The sequence below is a fragment of the Anser cygnoides genome, chromosome 4 (assembly GCF_040182565.1).
Source record: "Anser cygnoides isolate HZ-2024a breed goose chromosome 4, Taihu_goose_T2T_genome, whole genome shotgun sequence".
In the NCBI taxonomy this organism is placed as follows: Eukaryota; Metazoa; Chordata; class Aves; order Anseriformes; family Anatidae; genus Anser; species Anser cygnoides.
Genome location: NC_089876.1, coordinates 33,250,720 through 33,271,415, shown reverse-complemented (window position 1 = coordinate 33,271,415; position 20,696 = coordinate 33,250,720). Strand labels below are relative to the sequence as shown.

Below are 20,696 nucleotides of genomic sequence, written 5' to 3'. Positions count from 1 at the left end.
AAACACAAAGGAAGGTACAATGTTTGCTTTATAAAATTCTTTATCAGTGAAGAAATGGTACAATACTCACACAGTGAGCAGGGTATTCCTATAGCCATTATTTAAAAAGGTTAACATTCATTTGTCAATAGAAACTGTGATGTGGAGAGCTTGCAGTGTATTCTCTGGGAAGCATTTAAGTGAAGAACAGCTGGAGGTTTTCACAGCAATTCTCTGTAGTTTACTGTGATTGTTGGGAAGCTCTCAAAAGTTCCTTCCGTTTCATTCCCTCCTTTCCCTTCTTGTTCTGGCAAAGATTAATGATATTTATGCCAGTTCTTTGCTGCTTTTGAGAAGGAACAATTTCACTTTTCTGTGAAAGATTTTGCTTCACACTTCATCAAGTGTGAGCTTGTGGTGTGGTGCACTACTGAACACAGATACTGGAGAACAAGGAGGGAAGGTCACTTTGCAAAACTCAGATTACAATCAGGTTGTGTTCGAAGTCATCAACATAAAGTAAAATTGTAATTCTGTGTTTTCCTCTCAGTGCAGAAACTTGAAAAAAACTCTTCTTAATATAGGTAGGCCTGTTAGCCAGATGGGTTCAGAGAGAGAGTAAGAGGAGGGATAAGATTTGTCACGATCAGCAGGTTTTTATCAAACTCTTTGTTTTGTGTCACACAACCAAAAGTTCAGAAACAGTTCTGCTAGAAGGAATTTTGGATAATGTTTTTCACACAGTCACAGTGGCTGCATCTCCACCACTACGTAGGAGCAGTATCAAGGCTGGGTGGAGGCAAAATCTTTTGAAAGCTGACAAACCGTGGTATGTGGGAAATCCCAGGCGTACCTAGTAACCTAAAAACCCCAGCTTGTCTCTTTCTTTGGAGAACGTTCAACAGCATGCTCACTCACTTTATGAAAAGAACTTTGTGCTTTCTAAATGCATTGGCAGCCTCAGCTACCAACGTAGTGATGTGAGGCAGAAAAACAGCATGGGTTTCTTCACAGGAGAGCCCTGATGTTGCCTGCCTCAGGTTCAGGCTATCTATAAGGACAGGATTTAAGCCAAATGCTAAGATTCAGCAGCCATGCCTGTGTGTTTTTTTCCTGAACCAACAAAGTTAGGGTAGTAGAGACGAAGTTCAAGTATCTACAACACTCATTAAAACCATTTATGCCTATTCTTGTTTAGTCTCCTTCCTTTTCATTAATACTGGGACAAGTATATTTTTAAACACTGTACACTGGTCTTGTCCAATCCAGACAAGCTGGAGTTTCAGCGCACCTGAAATTTACCGTGAAACAGCAGGTTCTCCTTAAGGTAGCCGTAAACCAGTTTTCATGCAAACTTAACTTGGCGGTTCTCAACTGCCCCTGCTGGAGAGGTCTAGCAGGGAGAGATGCTGATTCCTAGCCTTTTTTTACAGCTTATTTCACAGGTACATCTTTTCAGCCTGCAGTTCAGAAACCAGCAAAATCCTACTCTTAAGTTGTTCCATCTAACCTGTTGATAATGGGCTACTAAATATTAAGTTCCTGGAGTCATGTAAAGTATCTGGCATGATATAATCCCTTCATCTTTTCTTCAAAGAATCATACTTCCTATTGCCATTTATAAGCATTATAGTGTTTGTGCATTAGCCTGCACAGAAAATCTTCAATCCCTTGCACAGGACAAGACGACAAAGCAACAGCAGTAAAAGCAAGCAAACAAACCAAAACACAAACAAACAAACAAAAAAAACCACACAGCCAACCAAACAATCCACCCCCCACCCCCCCCCCAGCACTTTTGATCTGAAATATTAGTGCATACACATTTTTTGTGTCACATACAATTAGAGATTGGCCTTCATTTACTTCTCAGCAACTGCCGTATTATTCCAGGACCAAGAGCAACTGAACAGATCTAGGTCATTTGCTCACCAGATATTTGATGTAGGTGTATTGTCGTTTTGTTCCCCCCTTTCACCTTCTCACTTCCTAGATTAAGTCAGTGTCCTTCTCTTGGGGCATGATAGCAAAAAATACATCCAGCCTAGCAATGATAAAAGGTCTTAGGAAGACTGTAGTATGTTCACCTAGTCAGAAAACTGGTCATTATTTGGATCATAACTTAGTCTCCACCACCAGACCTTTCATAACATCGCTGGGTTAATCAAGGTGTCTCAAATGAACCAAAAGGGTTTACAAAAATTTGTGTGTCACAAAATGCACAATTAGCTTAATGCTAGGTAGCTACTCCTGTTTTATGACATCTGTTCTTTGTGGCCATACTGTAAGTGAAGAAGATATGCTGGAAATAGAAGAAGTCAGTTACTTTCACAGCTCTTCACCTGATGAGAATAGAAAGGTGTCCTAAAGCCCAGCTGATCTCTTTTCAGCTGCACCAAGTCGAACACTTTGTCTTGGTGCAGAATTGTCATTTTTATGAAAGCAAAATGAAAGAACCTATTACAAAATTAACACATTTTTAGCACAATTACACAAGTCACTGGCAACTCTGATTATCAACTTTACCTGTATTATTATTATTCGCTAAATCTTGTATCAGATGTAATGTTTATTATACCATCCAGCCAAAGATGTGCAAACTCTTTGAAGACATGACTGCTTTTTGAAGGAAAATGTGAACCAAGAATAGCTGTAGGCCCCAGCTCTACATCATTTTCATTTCAGGCACCTAAGCATTAGTCTTAAAAATTGTAACTGTATTTTTTTTTTGTTTGTTTAACAGAATGACAATGCAGAAAATGTAAATCAACACATAAAGAGTTTGCTGTGTACACCAATAAAAAATGGGAAAAAGAATAAGGTGATAGGTAGGTATCTTTACAAAAAGTATTTTTGTACTTGTCATAGCAATATTTCTGTGCTTCACAGTAAAGTCTCAGCAACGTGGAATCTAAACACAGGGGAAGAGACCCTTAATTATCATGCTTTCAACTAACAAGTCCATTGCAACCTTGCCTGTAAATTGCTTGCCTTACAAGTTACCAGCTACCTACAACTCTCCTGTGATATTTCATCATTTTCATAGCTTCATGCATTTGATAGTTTTCTATAAGTAAAATTATTTTCACTGTTTCCTTTTCAGAGAGTCAGATACCACTCTCACTGTTACAAGGCAGTGAAAGGAAGAGAAGATGTAAATCAGTAAATAAGCTCTGGGCTTTTAGGGAACAGAGGTGGTAGTACTCTGAAAGTATAGCATGTGGGAAGGCAAGCGGGCTGTGCATACGGTGACAGTTTTGCAAATAAGGTTTGGCTACAGAAAGATTCATACATGAGAAGGCTAAGTGCTATGCAGTATTGGTGCTATGAATTGCCCTTTAGAGTTGCCTGCTTCTACCAGCAGATTGCATAGGAAGGCTACAGTCCTATTACAAGACACTAAGTTTAAAAGCCCAAATCTACCTAGCACAAATACCTCTGCAGCATCTCCTTTGCTTTTTCTTGAACTTTTCTTCTTTTTTAAAGAATGCCCATAGTACCACTGGTTTCCTGTGGTAAAATTTTCATAAGTAGTTTGATGTCACTTAGGCCCACATAGGCCTAGATCCTTATGGAAACTTAAAAGCCTATTTATCTTTAGGTCCCTGAAAATATTTAGGTGGCCAGGGTCTGGATCCTCCAAGATGAAATAAATGCCTAAATTGTCTTGAGGATCTGGTCCTAACAATGATTCAGGGAATAAGCTTAATGAGTTTTAAGTCTTTCCATGAGTTTCAGATTCACCTTAGGCAAGAGGAGGATGATGCTTTTGAAGATTACCAGGTCCTCCCTGTCCCATGAAGAGTAGAATGCGTGTCAGCCTACTATGCTGGCATCAGTAAGTTCCATGACCAAACAGAACATAAAATATATTAATTTCCAGATAGCAGTGTAAATCCAACTTCCTCACCTTTACAGAATTTGTCAAGAAAATGTTCCAAGATTGTATTTTTAATGGTCTTCACGTAATTGTGCTTGAGAATTATGGCAAAACCACATAATCAATGTATACAGTAAATACAAGATTCTTTTTCCATGAAGACAGCTCTTTTTTAATTCCTGAAGCAAAAAGAGAAGCATTGTCTTTACTAAATAGAGTTCTTTGAAATTTCTTCTTATATCAGCCTCCTCAATGATTTATTACTTTGTTTTCTGTATTTTACCAGACTCTAGAAGACCAAGATGAAAATTGAACTGTTGAACTTTAATGAGATTTGCTTCACTATGCTGTTAACTACTGATAAAAGTTACATCAGATCTCATGTGGAGTGTTTCTATTGTTGTGTTTTTGTCTTTTTTTTTCTGTGAAATTTCAAACTGAAAGTTTCAGTCAGGCAGCATTTTTAGGTGGGTTTTTCAAATCCGAGCAATTCTCAGTGAGAAATGTTCTTCAAAGTCCTTTCAGGTTTCACAGCCCACCTAATGTTCAAATCTTTAACAGGGCAACATCAAAAACTTGTTTCAGGGACAATACCCGTAGGTTCCTTTAACATACTGTATAAGAATATTTTGTCTCCCTTTTTTAAGATTAGTATACCCAAGACCAGAATTTGGAGAGTGGGGTGTGCAGAGGGGGCAGTGAGGGTAGGAAAAACCATCCACAGTAAAACCAAGCAAATCTTACTCGAAGAAGGATAAAAAGATTTTTTTTAACTCTCCTGACTTGTACATTTTTCAGATTTGTGTTGAAAACTTTATAGAATTTTTCTGTGGTTTTGTAAGTATGGCCCAATGAAAGAAATTTGAGTACCTTTACTTCTAACATATGGACCCCTGAATGCTTCTGGGACCCCTGAATGCTTTTGAAAAATGTTCCAGTTAAGAGTCTTAAATAGCACACGGCATATTTGTTGTAGTTTTCCCATTTTTAAAAGGCATTTATGTGTATCCAAATGCTGTGCCTTTTAAGAATTCATTTTCACTTGTGGCTTATTCACTGTTGAATCTGACTCTTGTGTTTGTTACATCACAGTTGCTATGGAAATAATTATAAAGTCATAAACAGTACTAAACAGAGATTTGAAAGTGAGTTCCATGAGATTTTCCCTGGGTTTTATAAGTCAGCTTCTTTTTCCCAGGGAAGGTTAATCTTGTTCTTAGTGAATCCTTATTCTCCAAAATTATATATTTTTAATATCATTTAAGTATCTACTAATCCATTAAAGCAGCATCTTCTTTGCAATATTCAGATACCACAACCCCTGCCCCAGTGGTTTACAACTGCAGTTGTAATCTTACTGATCTCTCTAGAGGAGACTCGAATACTAAAGTTCTTCAAACAGAACATAATTTGGAAATAGGATGGTGTTCATATAGTGTCACCAGACATTAAAATTTCTACATGCTAGGCCATTGTTCTTCTAAAAACATAGTTAAAACGTGCAACGTTCTTTTCCTTCTTTTTTCTGCTTACTGTAAAAGGGAAGATATAAACTAGCTCCCTCATAGACTTTTTTTAAAATTACAAACCATAATGATTTTTTTAGTCTGTAAATGTAGCGTATTACAATCCTAGAATTACTTTCATATAAAAAATCATTAGTACTAATAAAACCTTAGAGTAACTGATTATGTTCACTGTTGATTCTACTGTTAAATAGTATTGGTTATAATTTCTTCCCTATCAATAAACAGAGAGCAAATCCGTCCTCCCTGACATTATGGTGGCAAAGTGTAAGGCATTCAGATTCTATTCATATAACCTATGTAAATGAGGAGTAGCTCTGCTAGAGCAAAACCTGAAAGCTGGTAAACAGTGTTCTGGAAACATCATTAAATAGTTATCTTCTCCTTTGCTGGTTAAATACATATTTAATAAATTACTGTTTCTGCTGCAAAATGTTCTTCATAAAATACATAGAATGTACAAACTGGTAAGCAATTACAATTTATATCAAATTAAGAATACTGCATTTTCTTTTTTTTCTTTTTTTTTTTTTTAGAATTCTTAATTTGGAACTATGACTTTCACTGGGACAGTTATTTGCAACTGATCAGGAAAATATTAGCTTTTATCTTTAAAACTGCCAGTCCTTACACTTATGAGCGTGAAAAAGCGTTTGAATTTGCGTAAGACAGTAGTCGCTCTCACAGCATTTAGGACAAAGACGTTTTTACGATGCAGCTGCTTTAATTCATATTCTGATTTCTTAGCAAAAACTGCCATTTGCTAGGTGAAGCTAGATTGAGGTATATATGTGAATTTCCCTCTGCTTAAAACAAAGATTTAATCTGCAGGCATGGTAGAAGTTACCTGTCAAACCTCTCAATGGCAAGTGCACAGAAAAGTCTGGCACTAAACAGCAGAAATTATTAACAAAAAATAAACAGATGCAAAAAATAAACAGATGCAATCATCAGCAAAATCAACAAAAAAGTTAACAATCTGATTTCAATAGCATGCTTTTGGATGACTTCAGTAATCTTTGGAGCAGGCTGTAATCCAATCACATCCTCGTGGAGTCAGCAAATATATTTGAACTTCGAGCCTCAACTTGGCTATTTCTGTTTAGTTCATTTATTTTAAAAAATTTCCAGTACTGACTCAAACAAGAAATTGAAAACTCAGTGTACCAATGTTCTGACTTTCATAGATGTTCTTTTGGCATGCTGACAAAAATTTAATTAGCCTCCAAAGGACAAATCGTCTTTAGGGATTAAATCAACCTAGAATACTATTAATAATAAAAGTCAGGATGAAAACTACCCTAGAATTTCACCCAAATTTTTGGCTTATAAATCCTAATAAATGCTTTCGGGTTTACCAAGTAATGTATGATATTTTAGTATTTATTCTGTAATACAGTGAACTCACTCTAATGAACTTTGGGATGAAAAATTCTGTAGCACTACAATGTGTCACTTTAATGTATATCGGTGGTTTGTACTGTAGGCTAAACAGTCTTAGACCTAATTTTTCCCTTGACGTATCATACCATAGATGGTATTTTGGCAATTCTCTGTATTAATTCTTTAAATTTCTCTATCCTGACTTAGGGGTTTGCCAGCTTGTGAATAAGATGGAAGAAAATTCAGGCAAAATCAAGGCTTTCAACAGAAATGACGAAGAGTTCCTGGAAGCTTTTGTCATCTTTTGTGGCTTGGGGATCCAGAATACACAGATGTATGAAGCTGTAGAAAGAGCAATGGCCAAACAGATGGTGACATTAGAGGTAAGCTCAAAATCTAGGTGGTCTTAAATTGACACAAAACAGATCCTAACTTTCTCCAGACCTTGACTGTTCTACACAGAAGTGCAGCTACTCCCATGAATACTCAATAGAAATTGTTCTCCGCCATGAGAACAACATTTGGCCTGCTGAGTTGCACAGGATTTTCTTTGCTGGTTTCCGTATCTGACGGCAGACTATTTCATTTGGTGTTGTATTTTAACTTTACTCATGAGATTTAGTGGTGAACTGAACACATCTTTTCCTCTACATGAAGCTACGCATTGGCAGCATAGCTGGTTTGTTCAGTTGCGTAGGAAGAGGAAATGGTTTGGGGGATTAGGGGCTTCCTTTTCTTGTCTGAGGTTTTCTGTGATGATTTTGGCTCAGTCCTTTAGACAAACTGGTTTGGGGAGTAACAGCAGCGTTATTGTAGGTTTTCAGCAATTTCTTTGGAGTCAAAGACTCCATCAAACCATATCAAGATGAATGTCATCTGTCTAAGCCTTTGAATTGGTTACTGTTAAATTTAATAGCTGAAGAATGCTTTAGTCTGAGAAGTTGAATTACTCAGAGGTGATAGCTTGAGGCTGAAAGTGAAAAAATTGTAGACTTTGGATCTCCTAATATTCTTTATGTAAATAGAGTGTTTGCAGGTTTCCTAAAATGTGGGTTATATACCTGGTAGCCTCTAAAAGAAACGTTACTACTCTCAGATAAACCCATATTAAGTCATATTAAATAAAAAGATGGTAAAATTATTGTCAAAATAATTTAAGTTCTTTAAAAAGAAGCTGCCAGTTTACCTGGCAAATTAGCAATTCTCTGTCCTACTGTAGCACTTTATAGATAATATGTGAAGTCCACACCTATAAATTCCATAGTGGGAAAAATATTATAGGTTAATATATAAATTGGCTTCTTTAAAAAAAAAAGTTATTCTTTAGATGCTAAAAAAAAAATCCATAACATTTTCATGTCCTGGGTTCTCACAGCTAAAAAACATGAGCTTATTTTGTTAATTTAAAACAAACATATTTTCTTTCAGACTTTTCTGCCAAGTTTCATTTAAGGCAAAACTTTCTTTTATGTCTGAATAAACTCCTGAAACGATTATTATGGCAACAATGTCAGGCTCGTAATTATAGCTGTTTCATGAATTATTTGTCTTTGAAAGTGGAGCATGAAAATTTTCCAAAGAGAAAATCAGAGTTCTTTGCTCATTTATAGAAACTATTTACATTTTCTTGGCCTAATTATCTCAAGAAGATTTTGTGCTGTGGGAGATCTGTAAAAGCTGCAGATATCTCCCCGTGTGCTTTTGGAGCTCCTTAAAACCGGAGCAGGCCCTGCATGGACACCAGATTTCATCAGCAAGTGCAACACAATGCAGCTGCAGACTGAAAAATTCTGCTTTAGTTAAAACCCTCCTTCTTTTATCACATTGTTCTTTTGTTTGTTCTAAGGTCTCCTTTTCTCTTTAGGTTCTCTCATACCATGCTTCTGCTGCAGAGGAGGAAACGAGGGAGCTGCAGGTAACAGCGGTAATTGAATTTTTTACTATTACTTTAGAAATATTTCATTGATGTAACAAAGAAGGGCAGTCCTTTACACAGACATGATCCCTACACATGTGGAAGCACATTTTCCAGAAATAAAAATTATAGTGAAGTTAACATTACAATGTACAGAGAGCTGCAATTACCTGAAAGCCAGAAATATAAATAGACACTGACATACTGACTGCCATTCTCGTGAGCTTAAATGACAGCAGCTGTTGGTGCAATAATACTACCAACTCACAATGATCAAGTATTTCAGAAGCAAACTCTTGTGATTTTTTTTTCGCAGCTAAGTCTGAATTTTGTATATTTTATATCTTTGGTATAGCTTTGTGGCCTAGGAACAGAATCAACAGCATGTGGCTGCTCTAATTTAAAGCCATAGCTTTCAAATACTTTTTAATTTGTGGACTCCTGAAAAGGTTAGATTGGAGGAGCAAAACCATACAGAGTTTCAACCTACTGACAATAGCTTTAGTTTTCTTCTTAATTACCCTACGATTACAGACCCTTGCCCTAAAAATCCACATGGTACAATCAGACAGTTAATATTCCTGCACTGTCTTTTAGTTGAATCAGTTAAGACTTCATTCCTAAAGCACAGAAAAGAGACCAATCCTGCTCTTTAAATATCTGCAGTCAGCATATACCCCTTCAGATACAGGATCATTGATCATTGCTACCTTTTTTTTTTTTGACTCTGTACTCACAAAATAGAATACAATGAAATGTTGGAACTATCAACATCTATTTTTCTTTTTTTTTTTTTTTCATGAAGCTATTTGATGTTTCTGTGCACTGAGAAAGTTACCAATACTTGAATAGAGATGGGGCCAAGTGAGTTTATAAATCAAGTCATTCATGTTAAAGACATCAGTTCACCTGTGCCTAATCTTAAGTTTTGAATAAGTAGTGACAAAGGCAGCACCTGCTACCCAAGTTGAAAAGCTAACCTTCTCACCTTAGATTCTCCTCTTAGTAATGGGAGAGAGACAGGTGATTCTAGAAATTAGCTCATAGCTGAAGTCCGTTTTAAGTAAGAATTCAGGGAAATATGTAAGCGTGGCGATTCCTTTTGTATGCAGATGATTCTTTCCTTGAAATCTAACTTAAAATGTTAGTCGAGGGCAGGTGTAGAGACTTTTTTTTTGGGGGGGGGGTAAACAAAGGCTTTACAAGAACTTCTGTGAACTTGTTGTGCTAGTATTTCCCTCTAATTAAGAATAACCTCCACAGTATTACTCTGTGTTGACTGTCTTCCCATTAACACTTCACAGTAAGATTTCAGTTTTGAAATCATCATGTGGAACACCTAACTAATACACACACCTCGCCTGAAGTGATAGACGGATGTTGCTCAGAGTTTGTTCCAGGCGTCAGATTGTACAACACTGATTTCATGTGTGCCGATGTGATCGAGGTGACACAGCAAGTCAGTACCCATAAAAGAGGCCCTTACTGGTAGCTAAAGCTAATGCACTGCATATTACAACTTCCGTTCTACTACTGAGCATCAGCTGATGAATGGTGATTTACTTGGCTCCAGAACTCTTATATCAAGCCAGCCAAAATAGATTAAGGTGGTCATTCTGGATATAACTTTGTGTGATTTGCTTTGTTTTGCTTTAAAATAATCTGATAGAACAGATTTTTTCACTTTCACCATTGCATCCGCATAGCACGAGTGTCCTATTGCATCAGTCACTGCTTTTGGGCGTGGATACTGTCTGCAACCTGTGCTCTATAATACAAAGCAAATGAAACAAAGTAAAATTTCGTTTTGCTACCACCCAATTACCACAATGATACCATATTTTCCTTAGCCTTCCTTTGGCTGCTAATGTATTTATGGAATTTGGGTTAGAAACTGTCTGGGTAGCCGGGCCCAAAGAGTCGTAGTGAATGGAGTTAAATCCAGCTGGAGGCCGGTCACTAGTGGAGTCCCCCAGGGCTCAGTACTGCGGCCAGTTCTCTTTAATGTCTTTATCGATGATCTGGATGAGAGGATCGAGTGCACCCTCAGTAAGTTTGCAGATGACACTAAGTTAGGTGCCTGTGTCGATCTGCTCAAGGGAAGGAAGGCTCTGCAGAAGGATCTGGATAGGCTGGACCGATGGGCTGAGGCCAACTGTATGAGGTTCAACAAGGCCAAGTGCTGGGTCCTGCACCTGGGGCGTAACAACCCCAAGCAGCGCTACAGGCTGGGAGGTGAGTGGTTGGAAAGCTGCCTGGCAGAGAAGGACCTGGGAGTCTTGGTTGATAGTTGGCTGAATATGAGCCAGCAGTGTGCTCAGGTGGCCAAGAAGGCCAACAGCATCCTGGCTTGTATCAGAAACCGTGTGGCCAGCAGGGCTAGGGAAGTGATTGTCCCCCTGTACTCGGCTCTGGTGAGGCTGCACCTCGAGTACTGTGTTCAGTTTTGGGCCCCTCACTACAAGAAGGACATGGAGGTGCTCGAGCGAGTCCAGAGAAGGGCAACGAAGCTGGTGAGGGGCCTGGAGAACAAGTCTTATGAGGAGCGGCTGAGGGAGCTGGGCTTGTTCAGCCTGGAGAAGAGGAAGCTCAGGGGCGACCTTATCCCACTCTCCAGGTACCTTAAAGGAGGCTGTAGCGAGGTGGGGGTTGGTCTGTTCTCCCAGGTGCCCGGTGACAGGACAAGGGGGAATGGGCTAAAGTTGTGCCAGGGGAGGCTTAGGTTGGATATTAGGAAGAACTTTACCGAAAGGGTTGTTAGGCATTGGAATGGGCTGCCCAGGGAAGTGGTTGAGTCGCCATCCCTGGAGGTCTTTAAAAGACGTTTAGATGTAGAACTTAGTGATATGGTTTAGTGGAGGACTTGTTAGTGTTAGATCGGAGGTTGGACTAGGTGATCTTGGAGGTCTCTTTCAACCTAAATGATTCTGTGATTCTGTGAAACCATTTTTGTTGCCCTTCCCGTCCATCACTAGTTCTAACTCAAGGTTAGCTTTGGTTTTCCCAGCTCCATCCTGGTATGCTTTGGTAATGTCCCTGCACTGATCCCAAGTAGCCCATCCCCGCTTCCTCTCTGTGTACTGCATGTCTTCATCTGAGCAAACTGAGGAGTTCCCTGTTCATCCATAAGGGCCTTTTACCATGCTTGCTTTACTTCTTGCATGTCAGAATGGACTGTTCTTGTGCTTGAGCAGATTTGCCTTGAAGGTAATGCCTTGGCATGAAATGAAGTTATAAGCTTTATCTGTAAGTTTTTCAATAATATAAGACATGTATTCAAAACTATTTTTATACTTAACCAGGTAATGAAATGGAGTCACTAAATTATTTGCTATTCATTGCTACTAATACAATCCCTATAGTAAGCAATAGTAATTAGAAAGTCACAATTATGCAAAAAGGGGAAATAACTGGCACTTTTTCTTTTCTTGACTATGTCATGCTGTTTATAATTTTCCTGAGGTGGAGAAACTGAGCAAGAGGTTGTAGTTTGGTCAGTGCTTACAGAAGCAGAGAATAGCTTAATAACTTGAAATTAAAATAGCTGATCAACTTTCATGCCGCAAAATGGGTGGGCAGATAGCTCTACTGGCTTTGGTAAGTAGAAGGGGAAATATCTAATCCAGTTAAATAACCCTTGAATAGCTATAGAGTGCAGGTTTTTTAAGTGTCATCTGAAATTAATTATTGCTGGGAAAGACAGGAGATCAAGGACGGGAAAGATAAACTACAAATAAAATTAGAATGCAGGCATGAGAAGGTGTTCTGTTGAGCTACTACTGTGCTCTGAATTGTTTTTTGATTTTCCTCATGAAATATCAGGCTGCAGTTGCATTTTTTCAAAATTGTCATCAGATATCCTAAATGGCTGCATTATTTTCCACTGAGTATACAGGCTTGGTGGTTCTTTCCCATGCATGTGGGTGAAATACTACATGAGTCCAAACCAAAGGATGCAAAATTACTGGTACAAAAAAATATATATTAAAATGTTGGATTTTGTTCCTGTATAAATACTATTTTTCATAATCTTTCATGTCTTTCCAATTGTGATGCACAGAAAAGATAATAGCAAACTTAGGTGAAATAGAGACTGGTACACTTAGCTATGGGGAGAGCTGATTTGCCTCCTACACGTAACAGTACTTTAGATTATAACACGTACTTTCTTTTCAGTGTGCCAGCCTTCTAGGATACAGTTCCCCATGCTGGAGAAATGTTTTGTCCTAGAACTACAAAGCAGAAAGATAAACACTTATTTCTTTAGCCATCCCAGTTTTAGCTGATTTTCTTTTAAACCATATTGAAGTAAACAACTGGAAGGAAGTAGTACTGAAAACTCCACCTTTTTATTTACTGAAAAAAATGATACTAATTTTATCTGATTCTAATCTATAACATAAGATATCATGTACGTGTTAACAAATTTAACATCTGTATTTTGAGGGGCAATCGATACATATACTCTGAATTTTATAACTAGAAAATGTAGAGCTGTGATACACAGATGTGTTGGAAGATTATTGATAATAGAAGTTACAGATTTTTAAAATTAGTGTTGTTTTTTTTGCATGTCTACTTTAGAATTTCAAAGCAAAGATGTATAATTATACTCTAAATACATTAAAAACATCATTCAAGGGTTTTAAAGATTATCTGACCAGAGGTAAACCCTAATTTTTCAGGTATTTAGCCCTGAGAAAGCTGTAAACAGGTTCTGGCTACCGCAGTGCTGAATGTGGATTCTGCTAGGAATTCTTTGTTCTAACAAGTCTACGGTGATATATTTCCTCACCATTTTTAGAAAAACACCAACAGTTACAGATTTTGATGTCCGTACTTCCATAAAAACAAACTACATTGCTTAATTTTCTCAATCTCCCAATTTCATACATACTCTTAGTTATAATTTCTCTTAGGTGACTTAGGTAACAGACTGTTTGACCATGTAATCCTTTACTTATTCTCTTGATCTATGGAAAAAGTGTTTGTTAAATCTGAGAAGCAAATAAGACAGTGTTAAAGAAGAAAGGCTAATGAAAGATAAGTGAGAAGTACTTATGAGGTTTCAGCATAACATGAAGGTAAAATTTAGTATCTTACTACTTCTCTGTTGAAAAAGCAGATAGTTATGTTATGATTTCTCTTATGCTAAGTTTTATTCTCTTATTCTTCTCTAGGCTGCTGTAGTACCATCTGCACAATCTCTCAACCTAACTGACTTCAACTTCAGTGATTTTGAGCTATCGGATTTTGAAACAACACTGTGTACAATTCGAATGTTCACAGACCTCAATCTGGTGCAGAATTTCCAAATGAAACATGAGGTATAAAATCTGTCAGATGCTGCTTCACATAACGAGACAAATTAATGATTGGAAAATCAGGAGAATATTGAAACAAGCCTACAGTATATCAGTAATATAAGTGAAAACCTGTATTAAGGATTAGTTTCAAGCCATTTAAGGGCTATTATTACCAGAAACGGCGTAAAAGTCAGTAATGTGCCATAGTAAGAAAAAAGGGCAAATTTTTGTTCTTTACTGGCAGAGGAGTAGTGTTTAATGCCCGTGGAGTAATTATATTGTAGCTCATATTTGAAGAGACACACAGAGATACAAATTAATTTTAAAAATTCTGGGGAGAGAACTAACACTTTAGATTTAGGAAAGTTTGAATGATTAAGCTGATTTTCTCCAGAAAACAGAATATTGAGGAGGGAGATGTTAGCGACTTTTCAGTAAGTGAAAGACTGTTAAAAAGGGGACAGTAGTAAGGCTGTAAGAGAAGTAAATAGCTTAGTCTTTCCCCCACAAAAGATTAGATTAGATGTCAGGGGGGACTTTATATTTATGGAGATAGTAAAGACTGAAATAGATTACTTAAGTGGACTGTGAAAATTCCACTGGAGGCTTTTACCAATAGACCTAGTTGTAGATATGCATCTGTCCTTGGTGATCTAGACAGGTATTCTTATTTTGCCCTGGAGTTAGACTAGGTGATCTCTTAGGCCTCTTCCAGTCAATACACATGACTTCTATTAATAAAAGCATTCATTTATAAATGCTTTAATTTTTGCTCTTTATATTTTTTTGATAAAACCTCCAAAGCTTAGTATCAAAATGCAAGATTCATCTGGAGGACTCCATAGACAGATGAGTAAGGGAGAACAGGTATTTAATTTGTAGATCACCAGCTTACAGGACAATTTAAATGTGTAGAGTTTCAGGACAGAAAGCAGTACTATATTACCTAGTCTGATCTCTTGAATATCACAGTACTTAGTTTTACCTCTGTGGTAAGGCCAAGAACTTGTACTTCTTTAAGGGGTACGACCCAAAAGGAGGAGAGAGGGTGTAACTTCTAGTTCAGGGTGGAGCAATTCTGCTGGGTTTGAAACAACAAAATAGTACCGTGATAATAGACGTATAGGTACATATTATCGGTAGAAGCAAGAGAGCATTAACAGCTTTGAAGCTGCACCTCTGTCTTCCCATACTAGAGCTCAAGAAAACCGGCAGTAGCAAAATACTCCTTATTTGACAGTGGAAAGGCACAGAATACTGCTGTTTTTGTCTGTGCATAATTGTTCATCTGGATGAGTGACACTGGATTTTCATTTCTGCCACCTTTCACTAGGAACACTAAAAATCATCTTGAACAATCTAAGGCCAAGGTCCTCAGCCAGCATTTAACGTATAGCAGTATGCTGTACACATTTAAACCAAGGGATCTGCTTTAGTACACATCCAGTTACTCTCTGGCCTTCATGCCTTTCACTTTCTTAAAAGTAAAGTATAACCCACAACTAGTAATACATTTCTGTAAAACATCCAGGGCATACTTGCTTCCTTCATGAGAAAATACAACCCAGCAATATAGTAATTGCTATCTTTCTATCATACTTGCTTTCCAAAGTCCAAAACCACTTGTCTTTTGACAAGCTGATATGAGTGAAAAGCCACATGTTCATTATCAAAACAGCTCTTAAGAGAGTTCTGCAATTCAAAAATAAATGACATATGTTGTTACAAGCAAGCATTTTTTTCTCCCACTTAGCTCAATATAACTCAGTTTCTGAATTAACAACAGTTACTAACTAACATAACAGATACTAACGTTTAGCCAGTAGTAATAAAAAACAAAACCACAAGTGTTACATACTCAAGGAGAGGCTAAACTGGTGGTTGTAAGCACATTTTTATCTATGTTCACAAGAATGACATACACGTATGTTGTTATATTTGAACTTAATTGAGGTAAAAGGAAATTTTTCTGTATGAGAGTTTGCAAAACTATCTTGAGAAAAATTTGTTTTCCTAAAACGAATAAATGTTTAATATATTTACAGTTAACTATGTGATGCTGTTTCTTAAAGGTTCTCTGCAGATGGATTTTAAGCGTGAAGAAAAATTATCGGAAAAATGTTGCTTATCACAATTGGAGACATGCCTTTAATACAGCGCAGTGCATGTTTGCAGCTTTAAAATCTGGTAAAATTCAGGTATGTTTTGCTGTTTGTAGTTTAAGAACCTTCTGGCTAACTTCTGTAATAATGCAGAGTTCCAGTTGTCATGTTGTTAAGATGTTCATTCTTCTACAGGATTGCTAATGAAATCAAAAACTTCTGGCTTTAAATGCTTGGTTTATTCGGCTGTTGCCATGTTGTTATGTATCCAGTTTCAGCTAAATCCTCTGGAAATGTTCGGGTGGATGCTCCTAATAGAAATATCTCAAATAAAGCATGTATAGCATTATATCTTTTTTAAAAGTCAATGCTTGTGCTGCAAGCAAATCTACAAGCTGTAATAGAAAGGGACCAAAAGGACCACAAGAAGAGGAAATAAGTTTCATGATGCTTCCTTATAATCAGCATGTTTTGTTTGTTTGTTTGTTTTTAAGTTCATAAACAGAGCTGAATACAGCTGTAGACAAACAATAGGACATTTTTAGAAATAAAAATTTAAATGCTCATTTCGGTGCCTTTGAACAATGTTTCAGCTTTCCACCTAAAAGTTTAATAATTTCAAAAACAGTCTAATCATTCTGTATTACAAATACTGAAGAGCCAGATGATCCCAAAAATAAGAAAAACTTGCATTCAAGACTTTTCCAAAATATGTTTTCAGGTTTACTTTTTATTTTTCTTGAAGAAAACAAAATGTTCCTGTTCATTTTGAATCAACATGTTTCTCAGTTGGATTACGGACAATTGTTACTACTTGGTTTATTAAGAGACAAAGGCAAAGACATTCACATTCCTTCTAGTTGGAAAAGAGTGGGACATGGTAGATTTGCTCTGTGTGCAGTATGGCAATCTCAGATGCTTCTGATAGCTTGCTTGCTATTTTTGGAATCCTGTCAGTCTCCACTGCAATTTCCATAAATTGTTTTATTCCTAACTGCATTGGATTCACTCCACTCTCATTTTCATGTCCTAGATTCTGGACTCAGAAATTGCATTGAACATTAGTCTCTCAATTTCCTTTCATCTGAGAGGAAAAACAAGCAGTAGGATGCACATCTTCCTAAGAGAAACATAAAATCAGTCATTTCCAAACTGCTCTGACTAGAGTAAGGACAGGCTGCATTATCTAGAAAGCAGACGCAATCCACAGAAGTTGTAACTGCTTGAAGAAAATCTGGATTTGGTTGTACACAGGGCACAGCCCCCCAGTGGCTGTGCTGTCACTAGCTGTTTTTCAAATTCCTGTCGTGACTGTTGTGCCTGCTATTCTCATCCCATTAAAAAAAAAATGCTGCATGAATATTGTAGTTTTGTCCAGCCGCTGTTTCTCACATTTAAGTAAATTTTCTATTCATTTCTATTGAACAATATGCAAGGTATGAAATAGTCATGAAAGAGAAACTGTAACCTCTCCACTAATCTTTGCTGAAGCTCCAGAATAAGCTTTTAGTAATGAATCTGATGTTGCTGAATTTTGTTTTTAATGGGTTTTGAACTTCTGTTAATTTATTTGCCCAGTGATCAATGTAGAGCATGCCATTTTTCCCTTTTGATTATTCCAAGGACATTTGTATTTTTTCTACTGGTTTAGGGAATGTAGCCTAACTTCCTTGAGGTTATATAGGAGCTGAACTAAAAGTAATGGAGCCAGAACTAAAAAAAAAATCAGGCCAATGCTGTCTTTTTGCTGGCAGGTGACATTACACAAGTCACTTCCTCTTCTACATCAGATTCCTCATCAGTAATATTGGGCTTGAGGATGTTAATTCTTTCTGAAAACTCATTGAGGCCTATGAGGAATGATTATTACTGTGCACCACTTCAGAGATAACCCCTTACTGTCAGCACACAATTTTATGTCTGTGGCCTCTTGGCCAGAGCTTATCACCTATGTGGGTGAAGACAAGATGGCAGATATAAAACACGCTGTGCAAAATAAATCCCTGTTGCAAAGGTAACTCACTTCTTGTATTTCTCTTTACATATAGAGCAAACTGACTGACTTAGAAACACTGGCTTTACTGATAGCAGCTCTAAGCCATGATTTAGATCACAGAGGAGTGAACAACTCCTACATACAAAGGTAAGTAGCCTGAAAGAAGTTAAATAAAAACAATCGAATACATAAAATCACAGAACTAAAGTACAGTCTAATTGATTTGACAACGTGAGACTGTGCAAAGGAAGGTCTTTACATAGGAGTAAGTGCAAGAACAGCCTGAAACATTCAAGGCCAAAGACATGTAACCTCGCTGAGCTAGCTAACTGCGATGGCAGATGACCTGAACTCTTCGGAGACTGTGCAGGGGCAGCATCTTCCTGCTGCTGTTCCAGATGTCCCATCCCCCAGTTCCCACACAGAGATAGCAAAAGGTCCCAGCTTCTAAGCGACAGCATGACAAAAACGTGCAGCTTTTCAGATTGCTTGCTGCCCAGCCAGCTGTTCCCTATCTAGCCTGGGCCAGCCCAGAGCTGAGCTGTGCAGCCGTCCTGATGACACCACACCATTTTGGACTCCGATCATTTCACCCATGATTTAGCCATGGTTTTCCAGAATTCAAAGTTGATTTGGATAGGACACATATTTAAAACCACATTACAAATTTATGATTGGTTGGCATTATTTTGGGTTATCTATACTCTAACTTTGATCAAGTCTGAAATTACAGAAAAGCCTTTACAAAGCAAAAAGGCAAGATATATTTTAAAGCCTTGGAACAAAATATTTCACTAAATAATTAAACTAAACAATTAATAATAATTAAAATAATTAATAATTAAACTAAACAAAATATTTCAAATTGAAATTAGCAAAATAAAATCATCTGAACTCTTCTGAAATTCTCCATATTTTAATTTTTAACAAAAAAAAATATAATTTATCAATAGTTTCAGATCGGCACAAAATGTGTTTTTCAGTGAATTTAGTATTCACTTCAAATAACACTATACGATTCTTTGATTGAATAAATAGCTTGACTTAAAACATGATATAATGTTATTCCTGTGATATGGCAATGTGTCCTGCTCTGACCAGAGATGGGGAAAAGTTACCCAGAAACGTTTACTTGTATCTTTTTCTGGCAGAGCTGGAGAGTGGTTTTGAAGCTGCTTTTGGCAGAAATGGTCAGCTGTTCTCGCTGTGTGTAAAATAAGATATTAGGGGAGGAAAAATTTGTTTCAGGCAGAGAATACTGAAAGGCTGAAAATAAGTAAGCTGAAGGAGAGCTCCTGCCTTTCAGATACATGTCAAAAATAACGCTAAGACCAATGGGTAAAGCAAAAAAAAAAAAAAAAAAAAAAAAAGCCATAAAATTGAAAGAGTAACCTTTTTGTAGTTCCCTAATAGGGGAATCCAGCAGTAACTTGTAGCCTTGCAGTGATTAGAACTGGTTAGCTATTTTTTGCTTTATTTATTTAAAAATAAATTTCCTGGAAGACATCTGGAGATGCGTCATCTCCTCTCAAAAATGTCCTGGGAAAGTGTCATAGACAGCAAAATTTAACATTCATACATGCTGTAAAGCAGAAACGATTACAGCTGAATTCTTTTTCAACAAAACAGTTCCATGAATTTTGTTTTTAAATTCCACATGTAAATTAAATGAAAAGCAATTTTTTCTAGAAAAGGATCCCTTTTGTTTGCTCTTGGAAGCAGAGCAAGTGGGGAATTGGCATATGTTTTTTTTTTTTTTCTTAAGCAACAGAGTTTCAAAAATTAAAATGGTCCTGGTAGCAGAAATTACAGGAAATGAACTGTTTAAAGGTCTTTTGTAGATATGCAGAGGTTTTGTTTTCCTTTTTTTTTCAAACCCACATGTAAAGTAGGCAAGCACAGAGTATGAAAACTGCATAACCAAACCACTGTGTTCTGAAAGCAGTGGTGTCCTTTGCCCTGGCTTGGTGGTTTAACAAAAATGCTGTGTAGTACAGAACTAGGAACTTGAGTTTATTTCCAGCACTTGTGTCTTCCCAGACAATCAGGGTCTGTAAGTACTGAGCAAGCTCTAGTTTGGTGCACTACTTGGGAAGATAACGTAAGATTTTTCTCACATATTTCTCTCTTCGATCAAGATGAACTTCAGGGACATAGCATGCATCCCATTTAACTCAATGGGAATTTCACTCAGCGTGCATTGGCACAGTCCTACAATTTGTTTTCTAACAGAAACACGCAAGCATATTTGCTATATATTTTCCTCTTGCAGTGGTCTCAGAGGAGGTGCTGGGCAGCCAGCCCGTAATCCCGAGGGACTTGCATCCTTTAATCTCCCTTTGTGCGTTTTTGTTTGTCTTTCCATCTTTCTCTCCACATTTCTGTGCTTCTGAAATCCCTGGAGGCTCCTTTCATGGCTTTTGAGTTTCTGTGTGCATGTACTTTACATAGGGACTCAACCCTGCAACCACTTAGTCATGTGAATGATCCTTAACCATACCAAAAGTCTTATGGAACTGTACACTAAAACAGAATTTCTCACGTGATTAAACGTTTGTAGGTCAGATTATAATTAGAGTAATATTTTCAGGATAAGCAGCAAAACAGAC

At 37.2% G+C, this 20,696-nt stretch overlaps 1 protein-coding gene and 1 long non-coding RNA gene across 10 annotated transcripts in view; one reads left to right on the top strand and one right to left on the bottom strand.

Annotated features, from left to right (window-relative positions):
* LOC136790809 (uncharacterized) overlaps positions 1 to 20,696 on the bottom strand; it is a 115,758-nt gene that overhangs the window by 68,959 nt on the left and 26,103 nt on the right. The gene's annotated exons all lie outside the window — the stretch shown is intronic.
* PDE5A (phosphodiesterase 5A) overlaps positions 1 to 20,696 on the top strand; it is a 136,268-nt gene that overhangs the window by 101,618 nt on the left and 13,954 nt on the right. For 7 of the 9 annotated variants that reach the window (XM_048074559.2, XM_048074558.2, XM_066996632.1 and 4 more), the window contains 6 exons: positions 2,723 to 2,807; positions 6,976 to 7,151; positions 8,633 to 8,692; positions 13,864 to 14,010; positions 16,062 to 16,187; positions 18,140 to 18,234. In XM_048074559.2, coding sequence (XP_047930516.1) covers positions 2,723 to 2,807; positions 6,976 to 7,151; positions 8,633 to 8,692; positions 13,864 to 14,010; positions 16,062 to 16,187; positions 18,140 to 18,234 — 689 coding nt within the window. The remainder of the gene's footprint in view (positions 1 to 2,722; positions 2,808 to 6,975; positions 7,152 to 8,632; positions 8,693 to 13,863; positions 14,011 to 16,061; positions 16,188 to 18,139; positions 18,235 to 20,696) is intronic. The other 2 variants (XM_048074554.2, XM_048074557.2) reach the window with 1 other exon arrangement.